General features: G+C 42.7%; 1 protein-coding gene across 2 annotated transcripts in view; it reads left to right on the plus strand.

Annotated features, from left to right (window-relative positions):
- Window positions 1-24,085, plus strand: part of ctdspla (CTD (carboxy-terminal domain, RNA polymerase II, polypeptide A) small phosphatase-like a) — a 28,882-nt gene extending 4,797 nt beyond the window's left edge. The window contains exons 2-8 of one of the 2 annotated variants that reach the window (XM_035142543.2): window positions 11,158-11,324; window positions 12,591-12,623; window positions 15,682-15,783; window positions 20,371-20,427; window positions 21,247-21,339; window positions 21,423-21,608; window positions 22,926-24,085. In XM_035142543.2, the coding sequence (XP_034998434.1) occupies window positions 11,158-11,324; window positions 12,591-12,623; window positions 15,682-15,783; window positions 20,371-20,427; window positions 21,247-21,339; window positions 21,423-21,608; window positions 22,926-23,051 (764 nt within the window). In that variant the 3' untranslated portion in view covers window positions 23,052-24,085. The remainder of the gene's footprint in view (window positions 1-11,157; window positions 11,325-12,590; window positions 12,624-15,681; window positions 15,784-20,370; window positions 20,428-21,246; window positions 21,340-21,422; window positions 21,609-22,925) is intronic. The other variant, XM_035142545.2, reaches the window with a different exon arrangement.
- The last annotated feature ends 3,430 nt before the right edge of the window (window positions 24,086-27,515 follow it).

Below are 27,515 nucleotides of genomic sequence, written 5' to 3' on the forward strand. Positions count from 1 at the left end.
TCTGCACCTCCAGGGAAGTGTTGAAGTGTCAGATGTTTCCCAGCGCATCTTCATTACTTCAGTCCAGTGCCATGCTGGGCAGCTGATTAGGAAGAGTTGAATGTTTTTTCCTTAAGCTGCTTGACTGATAAGCTTGTTAAGCGTATGTGCGGGCTCGCCGGCCCCAGTGCGTGCATCAGCACGGCTGAAGTGGAACACGAGGGATTGTATTAATTTATGTCTTGTACATTGATTCAGGCCCACAGGACGAGGCGATGTAATGTTTTTACAGCTGCAAGTAGAACATAACAGCGTGGTTGGCATTGGTTTGTGCTGTTGTTGCTCTTTAAGGAGTTTGTTTGGCTTTGTAAGTGACCACCGTGGATTTGCCAGCACTGAATAGTAAATTATACCTGAGCTCATAAACAGTCAATCACCAAAAATGGCTCAATCTCTTGTTTTCAACTGGAAACGATGTCTTAAAATGACAGTTTTATGTCCCTGACGATGTTGCATTTTAGGCGATTTCAAAATATTGTCAAAAGAAAAACCTCAAAGACTGAAAGTGATGCCTGGAATGCAAACTTAACACTTTGAATCAAATTTGCTTTATGTTTAGAAAAACATATCAATTATTATTTCAACAACAGATGGCAAGACAAGCTAGCAAACCACGCAAATCCCGATATTTCTTTATCTTTTCTCTTTTTTCTCTTCTATTCCAAGACACACAAAAATACAAACAAAAACATGCACAAAAAATACAATTAAATAAATAAATAATTAATGAAAATTAAACGAGAAATTGAGGAGAAAATGTGACCCGAATGGTATAGAATGTAAATACAGGTGGGATATTTCTGTGTTTATATTCTGTAACACAATGTAAGGTCAACCTTTTATTTTAAAGAATCAAATTATCTTTGAAACATACCAATATATTAAGCATATCTGGAGCCCAGATGAGTATCAGTCCCGTGTCTCTCCCTCTCCTCAGTGCCTTTCCTCACTTGTGGACTTTAATGGTGGCAACATGTTATTAAAATCTCATTTAAAAAAGAATACAGTGTAATAATGGGATCCAGGCTCGAGTGTTTTTACAGACCTAGTAAAGGTTATCTGTTGTGACACGGAATGCATTACAAAGATTTCTGTCAGAATTTCACATCCGCTCGCAATAAAGAAGAACAAAGTAAAAAGAAATCTGCAAAGTGTCCTTAAATTGGGAGGAAGCCTGTAGAGACACAATGAAGGAGATGTAATCGAGCTGCAATCCCTCCACAGAGAGGCCACAGGGGAACAAATCGTGTGGGTTGACTCTTTCTTCACTCCCACACTGGCTGAGACTGTGAACGCTCCAGCCTTCACTCAGAATTCTGTTTTAAAAAGGAGGAAGGGTTCACATCACTGCTGCTCTGAAGTCCAGGCTCTGGCTTCTGGTTTAAAATAGACTGTTAACATCCTTTTTACTTGTAAAGGAATCTTGTCACAGACTCTATTGTTGGTGCAGGATTTCAGATCCACAAACTGCGCTGTTCAATCACAGGGAAACCAAAGTGTCTTGATCGCCCCCTAGTGGCTGGCTTTAGCATAGGTCAAAAACCCTGCCTCCTCTATGTTGGCAAATGGGACATGGACCAAACTAAAAAGTCCAAGTACATTTGAGATACATTGCCCTCAAAGCCGGTTTCTGTCATTTTGGGTAGTTCTTATCGCACTGATGTATGCTCTAGTTTTCATTTTGTATTCAAGTTTGATTTTAATTCCTTTAATTTGATGCTATAAAACTGGGGTGAAACATGATTGACCACTTGGCTCCATCCCCTGACCGCTGCTTCACAGACGCTGGCTCCAAATGACATCTCTGGCACGGACTGTAGGTCAGTTAAAAGGGAAAGAAATGAAAACTTTCAACTGTAACTACAAATTCTGCATCCAAATTCTTTTGTCAGTTTTTTATTATTACTCATTATACAAACTTATTCACACTAAAGCTGTATAATATAAACTGAATTTTATTATCATAGCTGGTGAAAGTGGGGATGTTTTATTTGAAAAACTTCCTCAATGTAGTTTATGTAGTTTTTAGTACTTCAAAATGTACTCTCCCAGCACCACTGTTTCTTCTCGTTCATCTCACTCTATTTAACTATCATTTTATTTGTGTAATCCTTCATGCTTTTGGTCAGAGAAAGTACTGTAGGTCCTCAGAGTCACATGAGGACATGTTCCTGTTTCTATTCCTGTTCATAGTTTCATTCCTGTGTTACAAGATGAATATTTATTGGGCAACAGCGCAGGAAGACACCATTTCAAATGTGTTAGTCTCTGCTTTTGAGTTACAATTCATGTCGCAAATGTGACATATAAAGATTATTGTATTTAAAATGTATATACAGTGTTAATACTCAAATCCTCTTCTTGTATTTTGCCCTGTGATTGGCTTGTTTTTGAGAATTATAAGCTCCACATTAAAAAAAACTCACACATTTCTCTGCATTCTCCAAGTCTGTTTTTCCCTGTTAGTTGGTTCCGCTGCACTGGAACGTTTGGGGTTTTCTGGGCCTCTTTTTATGTCTGTGTGCTTTGGAGTTTGTGTTCGACAGCATTGTGGGAAGTTTCATGATCAAACGTGGCCCCAAGTGTAGCCCACTGTGCTGCGGCTGCTAGTTTTGGATTGAACCCTGTTTGTAAATGAAAAGAAATGAGACTGTTACAGTAAAACTTCAAGTAAATTCTTTTAAAAAAACAATGTAATGCCTTGTCGACCTCCCCCTGAGCAGGGACTGGCTATGTTTTGCACCATGATAATGTTTTTTATAGTGATTTGAATCCAAAAATATTCATTTTAGTGCCAGATAACTGAGAAACACTCCTGATATGAACTTTAATGAAGCACAGAAGATAGAAGCTTCGTCTTGTTTCCAATTTCAAAGCATCAGTGATTTTCAACTCGTCAAATTTCTCAAGATTGACTCCTGAAAACAAGCAAATGTCCCGATTAGCTGTAAATACACAATATTTTTGTGGAATGACATCACTCAGTCTTTCCCTGCGCATCTTTACACGTCGGTGTTCAGTGGCTGTGAACGAGTAAAGACCATTATTGATGCTCCAAAAGCCACAGTCCCTTTGGAGCAAGCAACGCCACACGGCCGCAACAACAACCGGATGCTGCCCCTTTTAAAGCCTGTCTCTAACAGGACGGGTCTGCTGATTAAGTGAGCGTCCATTCAGCCTAACGGACGTTGTCAAAACAGATCAATAGAATCAGAGAAAGGAAGGGCTGGAGGAGGAAAGAGTGGAGGTTTGTGTGTGTGAGAGCAGGAGAGAGTGTGTCTGTGGGGTTGCAGGCAGGTACAAGCCTGGCTTTGACACGGGGACGGCCTTTCTGCAGATTTTGCCCTCTTCTGGCTGCCATTCATCACCAGTAATTAGCTATCTAAAAGGGAGATCATGTTTAGCCCGTAATGGTTTTTCTGTCACCCGTCCTGAATCGTGCCGCGTGCCAGATTGTGAGATATTTCACAGAGGAGCATAAAAGGTTTATACATTTTTGAAACGATGAGCCTGGAATAAGCAAATGCACGAGCACAGAGGCTGCAGCAGGACTCCGAGAGGTGTTTTTTCTGCCTCTCCAGAGGTAAAGGTGAACACTGTTTAACTGTGAACCTCAGGGGGCACTAAGTAGGACATGCTGTGTGTGGAAATGTAGAGATGAACGCCCCTCAGTGAGCAGTGGCATGGGAAACTGATGCAGCGGTACACAAGCAGGACAAAAATATGACCTACTTGTTTGTTCCCATTCATAGCGAGCAGCATTTTAATGTGCATGAATCTGATTTACTGCTATTTTCATGAGTGCTGTGTGACAAGAAAACTTGAAGTGACTTTGAGAGTTTCACGCTCTGTGCTCTTCTCATTATATAGAGTACTGCTCAGTCAGTACAGCTGATACCATCAGGGTCATCTTAGCTTTCTAAACAGAAAGCCCTAAGTCACAGACTGGCTCATTATGCCTGCTGCAAACTCTTTTAAAATCATGGGAGACCACAGACATAAAGATTTATCTTTTAATCGTGAGAACGCACACAGTGGACAAAGAGTATGCACCAAACGATTAAAAGAAAATAAAGGACCACGTTTGTGCTCCTGGTACGGGACACACTTGTCTTATTTACACTGTAGGCAGTTCCGGTTTGAAACACAAGTACTGGTGGCGCTTCCTGGTCAGCTCGCTCTCATTGGCTACTGGGTGAGTGATTTCTACTCTCTCACTCCCGTCACACTGCAGGATCATTCGGCCAGATAACCAGTTCAGATCAGATCGGATTATTCTCTCGTATGGAGCCACCCTTAGTTAGAAAGATGCCTTCATTTACCATAGGGGGAGGATTTAAGAGGATCTATCTAGCATCATGGGTTAGGGCTAGTAGGTTGTGTTTATGGTGTACATTTTTTATGGAACATCAAAACCAGATTGTTGGTATTTTAAGACCATCCACTCACTGGACTCACCTCCAGCATCCAATTGTGCAGCTGCAGGAGCAGCATCACTCGGGTTGTCAAGAGCAGCCTGAAGACGGGCCTTTAATTTCATTTTACATTAATTCTTCTATCGTTTTTTCTTTTTCAACCAACAGACGAGCAGGAAAGGTTTCCCATCAGTCACTGAGCCTCTGGCATGGAGTATATAATATAATAAGAGCATGTCGATGAGGATATAAAAGGATATATAAATAATGATCCACCGCAGCTCCAAACAAACGTGGGCTGTGTTGTTTCTGTGTTGCGTAACTCAGTCAGATCTCCCTCATTATTTCTCCCTGAGCTCTCAGTGGGTTAATTTCCCTGCGCTTGTCATCTCCTTCATTTCACTGAGCGCTCGAGATGCAGCAGCCCTCATCCCCCCCGGGGGCTGCACGCAGACTGGCACTGCCACCACTCCGCTATAGGAAAGCAGGGCCAGACCCAGCCAGGGCAAATTAGTACCTTGCATGACATGGGTGCCAACCAAACAGATATGTGGTTAAATCTCACAAAAACCCTGTCCTGACTTGTACAAATGTTACTGGGTTATTGAGTGGATGTCAGTTGCGTAACTTCACGTAGGATGCAAACATATCCATGAAACCTCCAGGAGAAGCAGGGGGAGTAAAAGCCAGAAGGGCAGCTGAGGGTCAGTCAGCGTGAGTAAAAGCATCTGCTGGAACTGAGTGTACCACCACAGCCGGTAATTTTCACCCCGGCCTCAGCTGTCTGTGTGGGGGAAGTGAGGAGGCTTAGTGGGAGTTTATTTTATCATACTGTGCTATTATTGCCTTGATGGCCTCACACATAACCCATCCAAGGACCTCGGCACAGTGAACACACACAGGCTGAACTGTCCGGCTCAGCTCATCTGATGCTACCTAACTCCACTCAGCTGTTTGGATTTACTGTTTGTGTGTGTGTGTGTGTGTGTGTGTGTGTGTGTGTGTGTGTGTGTGTGGGTGTGGTGTGTGTGTGTGTGTGAGTGGGCACACGTTCAAGTGTATTGTGGAACAGATGCTCTTGAGTGTAAATGTGTTGGAAACCAATCTGTTGTAATTATCATCTCTTCCCTCGGTGGGATTTTGACTTGTGTAAAAACAATCAATAATCAAGATTAAAGTTTACCGATTAACAGGGACAAAACTGTTTTTTCAAAATCTAAATGATCAGTGAAACAACTATTGTGATTTCTTAATTAGGTAAAGGACAAAACAGCTCACAGCTCTTGTTGTTCATATGTGAAACTTAAGCAAATCCTGCACATTGGAACTTTACAATATCCAACCAACCATCCATCCATCCGCCTATCCTTTTGAGGGTTGTGGGGGAGCTAGAGCCAATCCCATCTGACATTGGGAGAGAGGCGGGGGAAACCCTGGAGAGGTCGCCAGCGTGTCGCGGGGTCACTATGGGTTAACTGGAGTCAATTAAGAGTCTCCAATTGACCAATCTGCATGTCTTTGGACTGTGGGAGGAAGCTGGGGTACCCAGAATAAACCAGTGCAAACTCATCACAGAACTGGCCAAACAGGAACCTTCTGGCTGCGAGGCAACAGTGCTACCCACTGCCCAACATGACACCCCCCTCTGTGATAATGATTGGAATAGTCAAGGGATTGATGAAAGTATTTCAAGCTTCCCTTTTCTTAGTATCCAGCGTTATTTTGCTGACACAGTGCACAACAAGGACTTCCCTCTTGCTGCTGTCTGTTGCTGTCAGTGTGAACCAGGGACAGAGGACAGGGACGACTTCAGGAGCTCTCACTTTGCTTTTGAATGATGATCAGGTGAATTACTAGTTGGTGTATACGTGTCTGTGTGTGGAGAATTATGTTGTGTATTTTGGCTGCAGCTGAGCAAGTATTTTGTGGTGGTCCCACTTTTAAAACAAAATCTCAGTAACAGGTGTAAAGTGCAAAATCCAGACCACATCCTGTCATTTTTAGCTGTTGTTGCCATGTCACTGTCTCACGAAGGGGTTTTCTCCTGATTATAACAACGCTTCGCACAGCAGAGCTGTTCTGGAACTCCCTCTGCCTCCTGGCTGAGTTATTTCAGTGTAGGCTAAGTTCCCAGGCTTTGCCATTTAAAACCGACCTGTTTTCCACCTGAATTATTCAAGCCACCTTCACATGGACTGTTCTCACGTCTACGCTCATGTCCGCCAGGTACTTTACACTTTACCTGCCTGGCTGGTCATGACCGCACTTCGGCGTCTGTCACACAGGCTTTACAAACGTTAATATATTACTGTAGTTTAGAAGCTATCACATTACAAGAATGGGATCACTTATATTACTTTTACTAACAACAAGTACTCAGGGTAAGAACTCACCTGTAGCTTTGCTTTTCTGTTAAGTTTGGTTTCAATTAATTATTTGACGCTAGCATCGATTGCGTGGCTCTAAAATCACCAATGCACAGAATCCAAATTACATCAACCCAAGATGGCGACACTCGTATCTGTGATATTTTAGCATCAATTTTCAACCACAGCAGTAAGTGGAGACACATCGTCCATCTTTTTATACAGTTTAGTCATTTGTGCACCTCTGCTAATATCTGGGATTTTATTTTATGTTGGGGAAAGAATCATGGGTGCATAGATGATCAGCCACATTTCAGACAAACTCCTGACTGATAAAAATGTTACCTTGTGGGTTGTAATCCACTATATTCTATTTTTACACACACACGGTGCAGTGAGGGATTATTAGAGATATTACATGTGTGGCCTTATTTGGCTTATCCTCCAAAAAAATGATTTAGATAATCTGGCTCCACTGCTGGATGGTTTACAACCTTGTTTTTATTTTTCGTTCACCGACCAAAATACGACTCAAGCTGTAAATTATTTATTTTTCTGGTCAGCGAGGCTGCCTCACCCAGGACCGTTTGTTTTAAGGGTGCTCAAAATCCTTACATAACCCTGTGAGACCTCATGCACTAAAAAAGAGGAGACTGCAGCTTAACATAAAAAATACTTAATATGGCATGTTGTGTTTTGACTGCTTGCATACACTCAGTAAAGGAGGCCACCTCAAAGGTCTTGAGCTAAGCCGAGGATCATATTCCCTCTCGGAGCCTGGCATTATTCCATGCTGTGGGTCACGGGGTGATTATCTCTTCCTGTCAGGAATGCTGCGAATTTCCTGCGTTTTCTCCCTCTTCCGGCCTTGTTAGCAGTTGAACGTGTGACAGAGAGCCTGGGCCCAGCTGGCTCCCATTGACTCTCTATCGCTGTTACCTAACGTTCAGCGGGAGCCTTAACACAGGCGAATGCTTGAAGGGACGTTTTTTACAGCTTTAGATCAAGGGAATATGCTGAATCGAATGAAGTGTATTCAGTGGGTAAATAAATATGCACCTGCTCTGAAGAGGCAACCGATTTAGCATAATATCTCGTGCTCTGCAGGGAGCTTTAGTCAGATAAAGCCAGTTGCATGCACCACCCTTTAAAGGGGTGTATACCTCATGAACAGGACCATTCGATCTGGGAGCTTTAGTGTCTCATTCCCCAGATTTACCATGTTCCTGTGTTGGTGCAGGTTTAGGTGCTTGTTTTCTTAATGGCAAATATAGATTTAACCTTTGGCTGTTATTCTCAGGGCTGACGAATGCTGCGTTACTATGGCATGTTGACCTCAGTCGCATTCCTGAGCAAGGACACCGAAAGAAAAAAGTTTCTGTGTGCTTCAGATGTGTCCGTGTTTGACGCTGATCACTGTACACGTGGCCCTTTGCCTAAAACATGTGATCGTACGGTACATGTGTGTGTGTGTTTGCTCGGGCTCCGGCAGCAGTCAACTCTCAGCTATGTTATTTGTCTCAAAGGGAGAAAGGAAAGCTCTGTTTGTGTAGGGTGGTGGTGCAGGAGGGGGTGGAGTAAGAACCAGACCCAAGTATAGGCTGTCTCGCCACAGTAACCCTCCCCACCCATTCTACACCCTTCTCCCCCCCCCCCTTTCCGAGCTCCCTCTCCCGCTCCCTTTTATTTTCGGGGGAAGTCGATCGAGGCAGCGGACCAGGGTGGGAAAATGCAGATGGTCTCAAAATGGTGGAGTGAGGAATGACATCAAGGCGAGTGAGGCCAACTTAAGGGAGAGCGAGGGATGAATCTGGGCCTGGAAACTTGTTTTGTTGAAGGTCCATTCGTTCCGGGTCTCAAAGAATGTTTTTGCATTTTTTTCCCTCAACTTACCTCTTGTGGTATAATAGCCATGCAAATAGTTTTTGGTTTGAATTGCATATTGTTGTCTTAGAAAATCACTTATCCCACACATTTCACAAAAAGTAAGGTTTTAATAAAGACTTTTTAATCATTTAGTCTAAAATAACTATAAATAGTGAAAATACATGTCACGATTTCGCGGAGCTCGAGGTGACATCTTTAACTTGGCTTCTTCGTCTAAAAACCGAAACATCGTACATTTACAACAATACAAGAAAGAGAAAAGCAGCAAGTCATCACACTATAGAAGCTGAAATCGGTCCATTTATCTCAATTAATTGATTATCATAAGGGCGTCAGACTAATTACCTAATTAATTAAGCAGCTAATCATCACATCCTCAATATTTCTCAATAATGCGAGTTCTGAAAATGGCTAACAATATTCTACCTAACTAATACAAATCAGATTTTTTAACACATGGTGACCTTGGTCTTAGGGTTGATGCTGTTTTTCCTTTGATGAGATGAGTTCCTGTTGTGCTCAAACTATTAATGTTCTGTCTATATACTGTCTATGTATCAGCAAACATTGAAAGTTTACTTTTATTTCCTCAGACAGTGAGAAATATTGACTCTGCACTCGTAGCCAGTGTCAGTTTTAGCAGCAGCGATAGAATTGAGTTTCTCCTTCAATCCCCACGCAGGTTATAGAAACACACTACGCCTCCTTCCTTATCCGTCCATATTGATGTGTTTGTTATCGAAGTGTTTGTTTCGGAACATCTATCAGGGAAGAGGAATCACCTTGGTGGACTACAAAGATGGCGAGAACAAAGGCGTCAGTCGAACTGCCCGCCTGTCAGATTCCGTCAAGGCAACCCAAGGATAGTTCTAGGCATCAGTCTGAAGACTGTCAGAATAGGAGCAGGCTGCAAACAGCCTCAGCAAGCACGGCTAACTGTGCTGCCTGTATCGCACGGCTGTATGAACACGTTAACAAGACGGCAGCAAACAGGGACGCTGTGATGGCGGCTCGGAGGCACGGAAACGATGATTCCAGCTGAAGTCGGCCCGTGGACACTTCAAAGTCACAAACTGATTTGGAATTTCCATGCCTAAAAATAACCTTTGAAGCAATTAAAATGGCAGAGTTTCCACTTCAGGAACACCTCAGGATAATTGCACTGCCAGATTTCAAGGCTTTGTGTTGAAGCTCCCCAAGTTTTTAAATTTGACCCTCTCATCCTCACCAACAGAAAATATAAAGAAAATCATAATCTGTGATTGAACATTCGTGGAGGCCCACAGACCTTTGGAGCCATTCTTGTTTCTCCTCTTTCGATGTGAAAGTAGGCCATGGACTTCAGAGACAGGGAGGAGGGATGATGTAACTTGGGAACTCTATATGTATGTTGTATCCTCTTTGGAGCTTTGCAGCACTGATCACTTCCTCTCCCCATGTATGTGAACGTAGGTTTCATCGTTGTCAGATATAATCATATGACAGACTTAACTTGACATTCATGATGTCTCTTGTACTAGAAGTATCACATTTTCTTACTTTCTCTCCCTCATATATTACATTATTCTGTCTACTCTGGTGCCGTCTCCTTTCTGGATGTTAATTACCTGGACTAACTTCCCTGAGGGCACTGATGACGGCTATTTTTGGCCCCGTGCTCCCTATTTGAAGAACTGATGTCTCACTGAGTTGTACAAGATCCATCTCAGCTCTTTTTGTCACAATAATGTGATGACGCACAGCCCGTCTGCAACTCTGAGCTCATGCGTGTCTTCTACTTGGAGAAGAGGCAGCTCTGCTTAGCATCAACGTTTTTAAACAGATATGACACCTTCTTTCGACGGCTGACACTTGATTAAATTCTGTGTATTACAGCAGCCACTATCATTTACTCAACAAATTAAGATTTCTCGTACAAATCAAATGAAAATAAGTTTGTTAAATGTTGAAATGCTCATAACCATGGAATCTCTGGGCACAGATTATGAAATTGAGAGTGCGGTTTGTAAACTGCGCATCCAGATTTAGACTGTTTTTCCTCAGTCAACCATAAGGGGGTGCTCTGTAGCATAACACAAATGTTTCCTGTTTGAGTAACTTTGTTGTGGATACTTGAAGTACTTTTTTATTTTAGTGATTTTACTTCTGAGAGTTAGATGAGAAGATTCTCTTGAAGATTATTAAAGCTCGCCAGCAGCCGGATTTTCTTATTTTAGCCTCGGTTGGTCTAATCATATATAAAAAAAATCCATCTGCTCGCACCTCTAAAGCCAACTGATCATCCTTTGTTTATGTTGTACGGAGGGTTCTGGACTCTTCTTGTCAAGATTGGTAATTAGTGATTAGTGGTTTAGATTTTACTCTGTGTTTTCCTGCTGATGTGTGGAAAGCAGCCGAATCTGACCTCGCTTCTTCTTCTTCTGTCTGTTTGTTTGTTTCTCTCTCCCCAGTCTCCCAGTCCAACAGCAGCCTAAAGAAGCACCGGAGCCGCAGCATTTTCAGCCCCTTCTTCTGCTGCTTCCGCAACTACAATGATTACCACGTGGAGCCACCACCCTCCAACAACAAGACCCTCTCTCTGCCCCCACCACCAGAGGAGAATGGCAGTCCTCCCAAGGTGAAGCTCATTTTTCTCTTGCAACACCATAGTTGCCCCCGAGTCCAAATAACACACCATTTGCATCCACGTGACGAAAAGAAAACCCCCTGTGGGAATTAGTTTTCAGCTGTTGCAGAGATCCACCCCGAGAGATTCAGTAACGAGTGACATTTGTTAGGTTTTCGTTACAGCGAGCTTGTGAGGGTTTGCTCTTTCCTGCAGAGAGCCGAGGCACCGTGCAGCCTCGCCGAGCTCCCTCCGCAAATTTTTCCAGCTGCTTCAAACCCGCTGAACCCGGAGCTTGTTTACCATCCGCTGCTTGAAAATACGGGCTCGCTTCCCATCTTGCATTCTTCGATATCTGCCTACGCACACAACCGCACACACAGAATAACACACAGAGCACGCTGAGGAGCTCAAACCACACACACACACACACATACACACACATGCGCTCACTCTTTGTGGAGCATGCTTGCACAAGCTTGCACAAGTCTTACGGTATACCCATGACAACACATGAACGCACACACACATGCGCTCATACTGCCGCTTCTTTAATCCCCATAAAGCGGGGCCTTGTGTGGGTCCAGTGTGATGGATTGCCTGGCCCCCACGCCCCCCCCCTCTCCTCACACACACTCTGACCAGTGTAGTGAGGATGTGTGAAGCGAACGTTCTGGCCGCTGGAAAAGGCGCCAAAACCACAGAGCTCCTCCGCAAACACGGTGTTCGGCTGCCAAGGCAGGTACACGGGGCTAAAAATGGAGCAGTATCATATCCACTCCTGTTTCCCTGTAAATGTCTCTCATTTAGGGGGGGGGTGCACGGCCCTGCGCAGACGCTATGCATGTGGTCAGGGCTGACCTGCGTCGAACCCCTCCTGAGCAAATGAGCTCCCGTTAATTTCGGGTGAACCTGGCGAACCTTGCCATAAAAAGCCTCGTTATAGAGAGGGGCTGGTTTTTTTCGAGCTGGGTCCTTGCCCGCGGTCCCTCCCAGCAGTTTGCTCTTTGCTGGATTTCTGGCCAGCCGTGTTTGTTACTATGGCAGCTGTTTGTTTTTGAGCAAGTTGCTCTGACTTTCTATCACTGTATGTCCCCCCCTTTCCTTTTCTCTCCCTCCCTCTCTCCCCGCGCATTTGTTGATTAGAATATTGATGTTGTCGATTTCTTCCCCTGCAACAATTTCTCAGTTTTTCTTTTTGCAACCCCCCTGTCTATTTTCCACCCAGCCTGTTTCAATCTTTCTTCTCTTTTTCCTCTCCCTGTTCATTTTCTCCAGTGTGACCAGGTCCAGGTCATCCCCATCCCCAGTGTATGTATTATTATCTTTCATTTTTCTTCCTCTCGCTCCATCACAGTAACCCCCACCACCACCACCTCCGCTTGCTGTGCTTCATCATTCTCGCTGCATGTGGATGTTGACACAGAGGTGATTTTTCTTTGCGCTCAGGCGAATCCCCGCTCTGTCCCTCCTCTAAAGGGGAACAAGGCGCTGCTTTCTGCTGTTTACCCTCCACTCACACATTCAGTCAAAAAAAAAAGTAATTTCAGTCCTCATATGACGTGTTTGTTGCTGTTTCCTTTTCTTCGATCACTGGAAGAGAACATGAGAAGGATTTTCTTGAAAGATCAAATTTATTCAATCTTGCACAAGAACTTTACAGCTGCAGTTTGGGTCAAAATATATATTGATTAGGTATCGTCTTCATAGAGAAAGATTACACATTGTGAGTATTCACTTAGTGGTCAATTACATACTGTTGGTCCATTACACCAGGGCTCAGTTTCAGTGATTTGTACGACATTCATCAGAAAGGGGGAGTTCATCTGATCCCTGCTTTGTTTGTGCTGAAACGACAATTCATTTAGTTATTTTGGAATGTGCGCAATGCCTGTGGTTTACTGTAATTTAGGATTTCACACTCACAGCATCCCACATGGCAGCCAAGCTTTAACCTACACCACGCAGCAGACGCCTCCCTCCGACGGCAGGAAGCGCATGTGGCGACGAGGCCTGCTCTTTGTATCCCCGGCTCGGTCCAGACGAGGTCTCTGAGAGGCGACTTAAATAACTCAAAACGACCTACAGAGGTCACGTCTCTGTATAACTGTTTACTGTAACATCAGATAAATCAAGTCAGCAGACAAACAACATCTACATCTGGTATTTATACGTGTCACCAGAAAGATCTTAGTTAGATCCAGTTCAGGACCCAGCCTCCTCTTATTTCTGCAGGTCCAAGAACACAAACAACAACAAAGGATAGAAGAAGAACAGACGATGACCATAGCGATCTGTGATGCTGTGTTATTCTGTTTGATTGCTTTTTCGAAGCAGCGGGAGAAGCAGCGGGAGAAGCCGGTTGCCAAGTGAATAGCCAAGTTCACCAAATTGAGAGCAGACACTTGGTCTCGTCTTCACTCCATCCACAAGTGTCTTGAATGACGTGCGTAGTTGAGGACTGAGGAGAGAACTTATCTATCTATCTATCTATCTATCTATCTATCTATCTATCTATCTATCTATCTATCTGTCAACAAGCAACAAAAACTCATTACAAATAAATAAAGACACACAAGCGCCACACACCGAGTAAATGATCAATCTTTACTTTAATCCTTTTGTGCTTAAAAGGAGAATTTAGACAGTTTTTTATAACACACTACATCTATAGTTGTAAACAGATAAAGGACATTATCACCTGTAATTCATGCTTTGCTGCAACAAGAAAAATACCTCAATTTACAATATGAGGTGACTCTCATTGCTTTTAAAATCCTCTCAAGGCCTTTACTAGTGAGCAGGGTCCGCTTGAAATGAGTCTGTTTGGGAACCCCCCCCCCGACTCTGGTTTCTGGTGAAGGGCTTTTTTGTCACAGTGCAGCTGCCTGGTGAAAAGGTCAAGGTCCCGGTCAGTCGCTCCCAGTTTGTCGTTCTTTGGTCAACAAGCATGGGAAAATCCCATTCATCTCGGGCCTGCCAGGACGTCGCTCTGTGTCCTTGCTCACAGGGAATTCTTCCTGTGATGCATCATCAGCGTGCGGCCCCAAGATAACACATGATGGTTACAGTCCGCCCGGTCGAACGCACTGCGAAACACACACACATGCAGAAAACGGCTGGCATGTCGAGCAGGACTCTACAGTGTGTGTGTGTGTGTGTGTGTGTGTGTGTGTGTGTGTGTGTGTGTGTGTGTGTGTGTGTGTGTGTGTGTGTGTGTGTGTGTGTGTGTGTGTGTGTGTGTGTGTGTGTGTGTGTGTGTGTGTGTGTGAGAGAGAGTTTGATTGACAGAGTCCTTGCTCCTCACCTCTCTATAGATCTTGGATTGTGCGGGTATGTGTATGAATGTGCAGTGTGTGTACATGGATGTGTGTGTGTGTGTGTGTGCCCCCCTTACGGCTGAACCATCTGCCCCCTGCCAGTCTGTAACCCCAGGCCCGCATGGCAAAGGACACAAGGGTTTGCCCCCGCCCCCCCTCGGACCCCGATGGCATCTCAGTCAACATGAGGTCATGCAGAGAAAATAGTGATCAGTCAAACAAGAGCAGAAGTCCTTGACATGTGATGACTTAACAGTAACTATTATACATATTTTTAACATTACCTCATGATAATAATACCCTAATAACTACTATACGCCATCAGCACAATATAGTGGTGTGGATGATATGTTACTAAATACTAAATTCAGTTTATAGCTTGGTAATAATTCAATATACCCTTATTTCTCATATACAAAATCCTTTTGTCCAAATTAAATATTTCAAGCAAATCTTGATCCAACCCCCCTGCTACATGTTTAGTTTGATAAAATGTATAAAGGTGGAATACTTTTTACTTCATTTCTTTTATGATTTGACTTTGGAAATTTACATTTGTCTCTGGTCTCTAGAATAACAGGTTTTAGTTCTCTAAAACATACTGAATCTCTCTTCCTCAATGGACATTTTCTCAGTTGTCATGGCAATAGCTCAGTTGTCACAGTCATCTCTGTTTTTTTTTCTTCATCTGTTTTCCTGAGGTGCATCACGACTTCTTGTCTAATTGAGCTTCAGAGTTAATTGTTGAATATATTGTTGGAAGAATGTTCTCATCAGTTTGCCAGTAACGACTTCAACCATATTGCTCAGCCTCAATAATACATTTAAGCTACTTTATGTTCAACCAAAAGCAGAAACCAACATACTCACAGCTGTGTCTTTATAGGTTCACACAGAGCAGGAAAGTGATCATGTCCAACACTGTGACTGAGCTGCCATCGCACCCCCAGTAATATTTGATTCTGTGTGTGTGTGTGTGTGTTCCCTATTCCCTCTAATGCACCTGTGTGTGCAGATAGTATTGTGAAGGCTGTTTGTTGTCTCTGCAGCCTCCAGCCAAGTTCCTCCTGCCTGAGGTCAGTATAGCAGACTACGGCAAGAACTGTGTGGTGATCGACCTGGATGAAACCCTTGTGCACAGCTCCTTCAAGGTATTTCACCACACTCCACCTCTCACTACCACACACACACACACACACACACACACACACACACACACACACACACACATACTTTTTTCATGGTTTCAGTCGTGTCATCCTGTTACTCCATAGCCTCAGAGGGATAATGGGATTATACAGAAATAAATCCTGAAGATGTCAGTCTTTGCTCTAAATATGGATACAAGGGTGTAATGACAATTAAGATGAGGTGCCGCTGAGCTCATGGCAGCATCACTGACGTATACATAATCACAAGAAAGCCTGTCTGTGAGGGTATTATGGCTTTTATACACCAATTAACACAGGAGAAGGCAACAGGGAGAACTAACTGTTACTATGATAAGGTGTTGGCATAGCAACCGATACATCCTCAGTGGCTGTGCAGCTTGTAAGTGATCAGCAGCAGTGGGATTTGTCTTTGTCCAGTCCAGTCGTTTGGCAGCAGGTAACTACAGTAGCATCTCTGCCCTGTGAAAACCATTCACAGTGAAATGGAAAATTCCGGTTCGCACTACTCTCATCCATGTGCCTCCATGTTTTGAGTATTAATTATGTTGTGTACTTATATGTTCTGTCTGCTTATAACTGCATTTCAATCCCGTCTATGTCCTGTACATCTTTTTATTTATAGATTTGTATTAAATAGTTTATATAAACTGTAATATTTTCAGCCTTAATTGCATTTCTTTGTCATCAGTGTTTTAGAATATCTTCGGAATCGTTACCAAATTCCTTTTTTAAAAAAATATATATACATCAGGCGATAGAGATGTTCCAATTCCATTTTTCCCTTTATATAACCTATTTTGATAACAAGACCTTTCTGAGTTCTGATCCCATACCAGTACATTTGAAATATTAACAACTTATATGTATTTTAACAGCTTTATGCTACTAACCCTATATCGAAGTGATAACTGTTGTATGGCCTGGCTCAGGTTAAACCCTTTCGTGAAGAAGTAGTAATTATATCAACATCAAAAGCGCAAGATGGTGGCTCCCTGATCCAGGATATTTCAGCCTCATTTTGAATGGGAGGAGGTGGAGACTTGTACAATCTATGCTTCATCTTTGCATGTGTTGACCTGATCCTCTGTCACTACATCAAAAGTTCCCTCCACTGACACACCTGGCACACCTAGTGACCCACTTCAGCACAGCTCGGCCCCAGCTGATCTCAGGACACGGGTGTGTACTGTATCTGCGGCTGTTGTCCTCAGTGTGCGTGCAACTCGAAGACAGAGAGCCGTGCAACAAAATAGCTCAAGGTGAAACTGAGGAGTGTTTTGTGTTTGCTCTGGTTTTACTCAGGGAGTGAAGGGAAACTGAGGAAACGTCTGAGAAAACACTTTTCATATGACTTGGACTTAATTCCTTGTTTTCTGTGGCGAGGCAAGAAATGTACACTGTTCTGGACCCACCCATCACAGTCACGTGTTGGGAGCGCGGGGCCACACACATGCACTGTGCACGCCAGGGTGTGTCCGGCACAGTGTGCTGTTGCCTGGAATGACCACGGGAAGAATTTCGTAGAAATCCTGGATCTGTTCTCAGGATCTTGACGGTTTTATTTTCTCTCCTGACAACAACTCACACAGGAGTTCCTTTTCCCGCTTTGGATGAAAGTCAGCTGCACAGCGGATCCTCAGTCCATCAAAATGATTTTTGTTCAGTGATCAGTGCGAAATAAACTAAAAAGTGACAGGCACGCAAGCGTTTTCACTTCCATTCAGAATCCTGCAGGATTTCCTGTAGATTTGTCTTTGATGTTGGGGGGGTAATTTTGGGTCAAAACACGAAGCACTTCAACAGACAAGCTAATGCTGGAATTGGACAATTAGTGAGGAAAAAAAACAAGCACAACCAACAAGGGACATTTTCACAGAGATGATTCACAGATGGACGTGGACTAAAATAGAACCGTTACATAACATGTCACATACTGTATGCTTTATCCTGCATGTTATGGATGAGAAGATAATTCCAGGCCTTGCTCCAGGATTAGATTCACAATGTGTAGAAGAAGCTGAAAGAATACAAGCAGCTACATATAATGATCTAACATTGCAGGAATGAAAACACATTTTATGGCCACACACCCAGATTTGACACCCACATGGGATTGTTGAACATCTAAAAATTTAAAACCATGAGCATTAATCTGCTGTTGTGACAGCCTCCGCTCCTCTGAGGAAGATTTCCTCCAGGTTTTGGGGACTTGATTTGATCCCTTTCAGTCTCAAGAGCGTTAATGAGGGTTCAGCTCACAGTCATTAAGTTTTCAGGTTGTCAGTCCATCCCTCCGTCGATCATATTATTGTTAATATGATATCTCAAGAGCACCTTGAGGGGTTTTCTCTAAAAATTTCGTACAAACTTTCACTTGAACTCAAGGGTGAACTGATTAGAATTTGCTGGTCAAAGTTCAAAGTTGCTTTGACCTCACCAAGCAAATTGTTTGCCTTGTGAACACAATATCTCAAGAACGGCTCAAGAGAATCCTTTCCTATTTGGCTCAGATAATAACTTATTGTCTTGGAATAATTGATTAGATTTGGGTGGTCAAAGGTCAAGGTCACAGTGGTGCCACGAAACACGTAGTTGGCCTCTTGAACTTGATATCTCAAGTCTGTCTCTAGGGAATTTCTTCAAATTCTGACCAGATGTTACTGGAACTCAAAGACTAAGTGACTAAATTTCAGTTGTCAGGGGTCAAAGGTCATTGTGACCTCATATGAGTCTGGAAAATAAATACATGTGGACTGAAACCGCACTTGTTGATGGAGGCATACAACTGCAGGGCATTTATTCTAGTTTACCATGTTGTTACATGTTATTGGCTAAAATCAATTGAGGAAATAATCTGCAGATGAACATTATACAAGTTTATTTGAGTTGCAGCAAAGACGTCATTTTCAGGAGACCAGCTCAGACAACAACACCAAATGATGAAATGTACCTTTATGTTTGTATATGAAGAAAACACTGGACCACAGTCCCACTGTCATCATCAGGTGAAAAGACCCAGAAAACAATTCTGCCATCAACTGTGTCGAAGTCGACTGAGGTTCAGCAGAGATTCATGAAACAGACCCTCTTCGTTCCAATCATTTACTTCATCCCTCTCCCTCCATCTCTCTTTTTTTTTTTGCCCACCTCCCCTACGGCCGCATCACTCACTGTCTCGCATCCGGGTCCATTACAGAGCAGCTGTTGAGTGCTCAGTCTTCAGATGATGGAGTGATTCAGCGGAAGAGCAGTAGGCAGAGGCCAAGTCTGTTTCTGTATCTCTTCCTCCATCTGTGGCTCTCTCTCTTTTCTCTGAGAAAGTTAATGCTGCCTGTTCTCTTTTCCTCTGCTTGTCTCTGGTTCGGCTCATTATTGGGCCTGTTTTTTTATAAACAACTGGAGCTACAGTCAATACGTTTGCTGGTGTAAACACGAACCAGTGCTGAATATTGCAGTTGCCTGAAGGCGAGTCTCACTGAAAGTGCACGTACAGAACAATCACTGTGGGCATGAGGGCAGGTTTATATTCAAAGGAAGCTGGTGTATTGTTTATTTAGAAAGAAAAAAGAGAAAGTGCATCCATCAGACCTGAGGACAAACCTGCTCTGAAAGAAACTTTATTCTTTGTCTCTCTACGGTAATTAGCATTTATATTCATTACATTTGTTTAATAAATTATTTATAACACATTATAATGCTGTTTCTCAGTTAGTAAAGAGTTTCTTAATGCACAGTAATTGTCAACAATTCTAACTTTTCCCCTTGAAGACATATTTAAATTATTAGAGCTGTTCATGCAGCAGCAGGGGGCCCACAGGAGTTGCTGCCAAAAACATTAAAGCTGTTGTCAGACACTGAAGTCCTCACAAAAAAAGATTCTATAATACAAAACTATATTTGGTACTAACCTTTTTTCACCATATAGTAATGTTTTAGCTGATTTACCGAATATAAGTGGACAGATTCATTAATTTCACTTTTGAAATAATACTTTAAAAAGATCCTCTGTTCTTTTCTGTCTCTACAATGCAAACAGGTTTAAGTTCCTGTGTGTGTGTCAGAAAGCGCAGAGAAACCTTCTTTATCTCTATTTTCTCCATCACTCCCTCTCCCCGAGACGACACCGCCATGCCTCCTACCTAAACCTTTCATCCTCGTCTTCACGCCCTCCACTTCTCTTCCACCCACGACCCTCCGGCATCTGTCTTCCTCTGCCTCTCGCACCTCTCGTCTCCCCTCTCCCGCTTTTTAAAGATGACACAAGTCACACTGAGAAAAGCAGCGGCGCTCTCCCCTGTCCGTGTTCACGTCCGTCATCTTTTCCAGCTCCTGTGTTTGTCCCCAGAGTCATAACACTTCTGTTTTTTCATCTAACACTGAGACATAGACGGCTGGAGCAGAGGGAGACACATTATGCTTAAAGCCTCACGAGTTTGCCTGGGGCACCTGAGAGGAGTATTTTACTTTTTCCACTATAAAATGTGGGCGTGTGGTTCAGCCGTGGCCTTGTCAGGTCGTGTTGTTTTGAGGGAGTAACACAGATTCTGTTTCCCCTTCGTCCTGCAGCCCATCAGCAATGCAGACTTCATCGTTCCAGTGGAGATTGATGGGACTGTTCATCAGGTAAGACTGCACTGACGGGGAGCTCCTCCAGAAGTGGCCTTGTATAAAATAACATGTTTAATAACATTATTAAATTAATTTATAAGAGCTCCCATGAAGTAGCCTTGGCTCCATTTTTTCCCCCCCTTCGTATTTATTATTCTCTATTATCCCGCAGCCGCATCAAACTGGGACAGCGCGCGCACTCCTCCCGGAATTTAGTGCTTTCTGTTTTATTCTTTGTGTCTTCTGCATCCTTGCTCGGTGTAAAGACACACGAGCTGCAACGTGACTGTGTCACCGGCTAAACAAACGTCACAAGTTTGTCTGGAAGATGTGCAGCAGCAGCAGAGATGCTTCGCTGCATAGAAATGTGTGTGGGAGAAAGTAAGAAACAGAGAAACACTTTACGCCTGCTCTGTGACAACAAAGTGTTTGTGTAGTGATGTTAAAGGTTTGTTTCCTATGCGAAGCGGAAGAAGTCGTACCTTCGCTGTAACCTGGTTCAAGTAATCCAGGATAGGCTTTCTGTATCTGCTTCGGCCTATGCTTGATTACTTGCACTCGGAGGCAGCAACAAACGCAGACTGAAGAGGACGAAGATGAGAGGAAATTCCAAATACAAGCACATATAATGTCTGTATATTTAAGTATTTATTTAAATGTATTTATTTAAGTCTGGAATTGTGTATTTTGTGAAAGCATTCAAATAGATGGATTGTTTATTTCTTTTCTTTGGGATGACTATGGCGATTTGGTAATATAAGAATTGTGTGAATGATTGGGTTTTGGAAAGCATCAAAACTTTCCTTGTGTGTTTTTATTCTTTCTTTGTTCCAGGTGTACGTGCTGAAGAGGCCCCACGTGGACGAGTTCCTCCAGAAGATGGGGGAGCTCTTTGAATGTGTCCTCTTCACAGCGAGCTTAGCCAAGGTTGGTTCTCACACTGTTTCAACCGTCGCAGTAATGCTTCGATTCCTTCGCTGTACCGACCGGATGTTTCTCTGGTTCTTCAGTACGCTGACCCTGTGGCGGACCTGCTGGACCAGTGGGGGGTGTTCCGCGCCCGGCTCTTCAGGGAATCCTGTGTTTTCCACAGAGGAAACTACGTCAAAGACCTCAGCCGGCTGGGCCGAGAGCTCGGTAAAGTCATCATCATAGACAACTCGCCTGCCTCCTACATCTTCCACCCTGAGAATGCTGTAAGTCCTTTCTCATCTCAAGGGTTTTGACCTAAAACTTACAATCTGTCAGTTTGTCGGTAGGTCAACAAATTTATAACTTATATGAGCCTTTCACATGTTTGCTTATATGATGTGAAAACTTTTATTTTATTAGAATAAACGACAGTGCATACCTCTGCCATGACCCAACAGTGCCCTTATTAAACCCCAATTAAATTCACTAGATCTAGATTTTTATTTGGGATTTTTCATTGAGATCCAGGCATTATTCCCTGGGAAAACTGTGAAAATGTTGAAAACCACCCTATTTTGCAATGTTAAAGAAAGAAAAACAAATCACTAGATCCACCTGCTGATCCAGATCTCCACCAAAATGTAATGAGTTCTTTCTTGGGTTATGCCCCACCCCTCTACAGAAGTTTATGGAAATCTATTCAGTAGGTTTTTGCGTAATCGTGCAAACAAACTAACAAACAACTTCAGTCGAAAACATAACCTCCTTGGTAGAGGTAACAATAAAGAGAAAAGATCTGCATTTATCTTTATGTTTTCTATGCTATACAATTTGGTTGTATTTTAGTTTTCTTTGTATATATGGTTATTTGTTATAAAGTTTATGGTTAAATTGTAGGTTTAAACAATGTTAAAACACATCTTAGAAATCGGCTGATTCATCAGCATCAGAAGTGTTTTCCTCCTTAATTTCGGTATCGGCATCGGCCCCCAGAAAATCCATATCAGACGACTAGTGATTGTTTCTGTTCATGCTGCAGTTGCTGTTTTATTTTTGTTCCAATAGTACCAGACACAGTAGGTGAGGGAACAAGGCACATGGTTTAGGATACGTTATATGTGTCTTTTTCGTCTGTGTTTGAACCAGGAAATTGTTCAAATGATGCTTTAATATAGAAAAAGATGAAGCTGCTTCGTAAATGAGGGCAACAAGGAAACTGATGCACAATGTTGTGGTTTTAGAGCCTGAGCTCCTGACTACATACATGTGTGGAGCAGAAATATGTGCTTAATTAACAACGGCGTGACTGATTATATCTGTGAGACGTTGTCGTACTTTTGATCTGCAGTGTTGTGTTTGAGCCAGCGGCAGTGTTCCCAGCTCTAAAATATTCCTCTCCTCAGTGGAGCTGCTGCCAGTCCTCGAGTCTTTGATGCATTTCCCCCATTAATTATTTACACAAAACTTGCACCAGCTCCTCACCTATAATGCAACACTTTTACATCGACTGTCAGCCGAGTTTTTTTGCCTTGATCATATAAATTAATTCCGTCTCTCTCTCTCTCTCTCTGCCTGTCTCTCTGTCGCTGTTTACCCCACAGGTCCCGGTGCAGTCCTGGTTTGACGACATGACGGACACAGAGCTGCTGGACCTGATCCCTATGTTTGAGGGCCTCAGTAACGAGGAGGACATTTACAGTCTGTTACAGAGCCTGAGGAACAGGTAGCAGACGACGCCCCCCCGGCTGGCCCCTCCTGCCTCGGCCCCCTGCTGCACCTAGGCCCTCCCACCTCGCTGCCACGGCCCTGCAGCCTGGTCACCTCCTAAACTGAGGACTTCAGGCAAACGATCTGGTTCTAATCAAATCTAGAGAGAACATCTATACAGATTCTCTGGATTTTTGGACTCTTTGTACAGGACTCTTACTGACAAAATATTATATTACTGTATGTACATACTCTATGTTTCTAAAAGCAAGACATACACAAAGTAATTTTTCTATCAGAGAGATTAGGTTTTACTATTCTATCAAGTAATATTTTAGTTACCAAAAATAATGAAATAAGCAGGATGAGGAGTGTTTTTGTTTCTTTCTGAGAACGAGTGACCTTTTGGTTTTTACGTCGAGCTTCGTTATGCAGCCTGGTTTTTCTTCTTTTCCGACCTTTTCTTTCAAACAACTGTGATTTATCTTCTCTTACAGAATGAAGTGCCTTCATTACTGTGCTGATTTTATTGTGTCTGGTTATGGGGTGCACAATTACATGCTGAATATTTACTCAAATCTCCACAAACGTCTGAAGCAAATCTTTAAATTGAAAGTGAAAGTGAGTCTTTGGTAAATTGTCATTTAATCTGAGAGAAAATGAAAAGACAGATTCTTAGAAATGTATAAAATAACCTGTCAGACCCGGATGATTTCTTTTGCCATTTCCTTGAAGAACATTGAACTGTTAAATTTACCAAAGATTTGTACAATTCAATGTGATTTGTGAATCTTGGACAGTGACTGTAAATTGATCCTTCAACACATTGAAAACCCCCACTTTATAATTAATGATGAAAAAAAAACCTTCATAAAAAATCCTAATAACATCACCGTCCACCAATAAATGTTGAAGTTTTGAGGAAAATATAATGATTAGCTTAGATTATATGGAATTATATTTATTGGGGAAAAGGGGATTGGGTGCATTGTAAAGAATGCTGTTGAAATCGTACTGTACAACATTAATAAAGTTGCAAGTTTGCACACTGTCAGTTTGCATTGTGATGAAATGACTTTAAAAAACTTAAAGCTGCCTTTATCTGTATTTCACAGTAACATTTATTCATGACGAGGCATATTTGAAAGACGATGATTGTGAATGAGCTCACACACAAATATCGTCCAACTCTGTTCCCTCCAGTTGGAAACCGGCGCCATCTTGGTTTTATTTAAACCAGAGGAACCATATTTCAAGAAGCTGAGCTCAAGGACACTGCACGCGGAGGCACCCATTGGACCTTACGAGCTGTCAATCACACGGTATCCATGCACCAATGCATACTAAGCTTTATCTATCTAACTCTAAATGGGACCATCATTTAGAAAATTAACATTATTCTGTATTGAAGAAGACTTTAAACTCGTGATTAAGATCATAAACTCCTTAGGAAAACGTGTTATGACTTTATAAATCAAGTGAGAATTAGAGTACTTTTCTCATACACTTCTATAGAAACTGACTTCTTTTTGCCCCCAGAGGAGTCGCCCTCTGCTGGTCATTCAAGAGGATAATGGTCTTATGTTCTAACTGGTCTGTTTGCTTTCATTTCCAATGTAGGTACTGTTATGCAAAAAAAAAGCTAATAATACACCAGCTGCCCAGCTCCCAGTTCAGTTTGCATGAAAGGAAACAATGTAAGCCAGTTTACGACTCTTTGCAGACCTTGGAAACAGCAATTGACAAAACAGTGACTCATGGGGTCAATTTAGTAGCTGTCCTGAAGCTTTTGACCATCCTCATCTTGGAACGTGCAGGACTTGAAGATCAGTTTTACCTGAAACATTTTGAAATTTTACAAGATAATGTGAACAGCGACATTAAATAAATCAGACCTAGAAAGAAATTGAAATTGAAAACCAAGGATTGCAGTGTGACCATATGTGTTAAGTCCTTGTATCCAAGTGTCACCAGTAACACTAATGGTTTTCCTATGACAAGTAAAAATGTCTGCTGTGAAAAAAGAGACGTCCTTTTGGCCCCATAACATCTGTGAAAGACCATGTGACGTGTTGAAAGGTCCAGAACAGCGACTAAAGAATGTTGTTTTCTTTATTATTCTGTCAAAAGAAATCACCTGTCAATGGTTGAATAACATCCATGTATATTATGCTTCACCTGCTTTGTATTCAAGGACATTTCAATCATGAATCGGCCGCTTGACCGTAACGACTAAGCTAGGGAACTCAAAGGGTCAAGCTCCATTGTCTGCAGGTTAAATGATCGCCAGGTGCATTAAGAATATCGTCTGGTTAATGTGCAACCAAGACGAGCTCGGCTTTGTGCAATATCACCATGTGAACTCTCAGCTTCCGCTTACGTTGCAGCCCCTTAAACTGCAGCAGTGGATTAGGCATTACAGAGCCAGTGGAATTCTTCTTTTTCTCCGTTTTTCTTTTGGCACCTAACTTTCCACTTGCACCTCAGATGTGTGGAGTCGGAAGTTGCTGAAATGATCATATTCTCATGATGGAGTCCAGGATTGGATCTAAAAATGAGCAGCCGTGGTCAAAGGTAAGAGAAACTTCAGCCTGTTGACTTGAAGCTGCTGGTTAACAAGAAAGCCAGGTTGGTTACGTAACGTTCTTCAGATTCCGCTGCCAGGGATTGTGTGTGAACTACATGAAAGACAAAGACAGGTGGAATAGAGCCTGATCCATAATTTATACCCTGACTGAAACGATGTTTATAGGTTTTTCACACAGGTTAGAAATGTTTGATGTTCCAGCGGAAAACATGTTTTGAAGATTTCTGGAGGGGGAATAACAGTCTTTATGAGAGAAGTCAGCATTTGCAGGTTGTTTTAGTTCTGATGCTCAAACACTCGTGTTCTTGAAGTTTGTCGTTGGCAATAAAAGCAGCTAACCCACAGTTTATTTCTCTCGTATCAGGTGAGCAAATCTTTTCATCTGCAGTGTGTTAATGCATCTCCACCACAGACTTTACATAAAGATGGACAACACGTCTTCACTTCCTCCCACTATCCGGACATTAAGCTAAAATATCGCTGATACAGACACTGCCATTTTGTCCATTGGGAGACAAAGTCTGCGCAGTGATCGGGGGATGGAGCCGTGGTGGGGAGGTCCTGCCAATACTTGCACTCGATCAATCGCGAGTCAGTTGCTGCTGTCAATCAGGATGTTTCACTTTTAGGAACGATCGGTAAAATGTAAAAAAACAAATAACAAGCAGGAGGATTTATTTTTCAAATAACTGTGTTAAAGACAACTGAAAAAAATCCATAAAACGTTTTCTCAATGCATTTCAAAGTTATATAATGTGGGTGAAAACCATCGACCTTGTATAAAGATGGATGACGCGTCTCCACCTCCTCCCAATATCCAGAAATGAAGCCAAAATATCCAAAACACAAACGCTGCCATCTTGTGGTGATGACATAATTTGGACCAAGAGACTGAACAGTAGCTGTGTTGTTACACCTGCTCGACCAATCACGAGTCAACTTAAACTGTCGATAATGATGTTTAACCCTGATTTTATAGCATCAAATCAAAAGCTAACTTACAGTAGATATGATCACTTACGTACATTAGTGTGATAGGAACGACCTAAAATGACAAAAAAAATGTATTTGTCATCCACTTTGACCGTTTAGTTTGGTCTATGTCCCATCCACCAACATGGAGGATGCAAGATTTATGACCTACCCTGCACAATCACTACACCTTGGCTTCTCTTTTGGGTCGCAGCCACGTCGTCCATCATTGTGCGGCGTCTCCACAGTCAGCAAACAAGTGTAAACACGAGCTGCCAGCGCATTCTCTGCAGGGAGATTAAACCCCAGAGAGGAAAACCCTCAATAATGTCGAGCGCTGCTCCTCGAGTGTGAGGAGACAGAATGAGAAACGTAACCAGAGAAAGCCTCTGATTCCTTTTCCAATACCACTCGCTGCTCCTTGAGTCCCACTCCCCCACCTGCTAGTTGTTGTGAAATGAATAACTGGTGTCAAGTGGCCTCTGTAATGCCCACTCTGCTGCTGAGGGCTCACTCCAACATAAAAACACAACTCTGGCTAAACCCCCATCAGGACCAGTGGGGCTCCAGTTCATCTCAACCCGGGAAATGTGGATGATTTTCTCCAGCTTCTTGGCTTTGTGAGGCTTTTTGTTTTTGCAAGTCTGCCTCCTGTCATTCAGCCTTAAAGGTTCAGTGTTTAAAATGTAGGGACATCTAGTGGTGAAGTTGCATGTTGCAGCTGAATACCCTTCCCCTCACCCTCCCCTTCCAAACATGAAAGAGAACCTGTGGAAGCCTGCTGTCATACGTCATAAAAACTCAAAAGGTGTTTAGTTTGTCCATTCTGGGCTACGGTAAAAAACATTGAACTTTCATCTAAATCCTGCACACTGGACCTTTAAGCCAGTATCTCCCCATCACATGTGGTCAGAGGTGGCTGCCT

Source organism: Hippoglossus stenolepis, chromosome 19 (genome assembly GCF_022539355.2).
Source record: "Hippoglossus stenolepis isolate QCI-W04-F060 chromosome 19, HSTE1.2, whole genome shotgun sequence".
NCBI classification, from domain to species: domain Eukaryota; kingdom Metazoa; phylum Chordata; class Actinopteri; order Pleuronectiformes; family Pleuronectidae; genus Hippoglossus; species Hippoglossus stenolepis.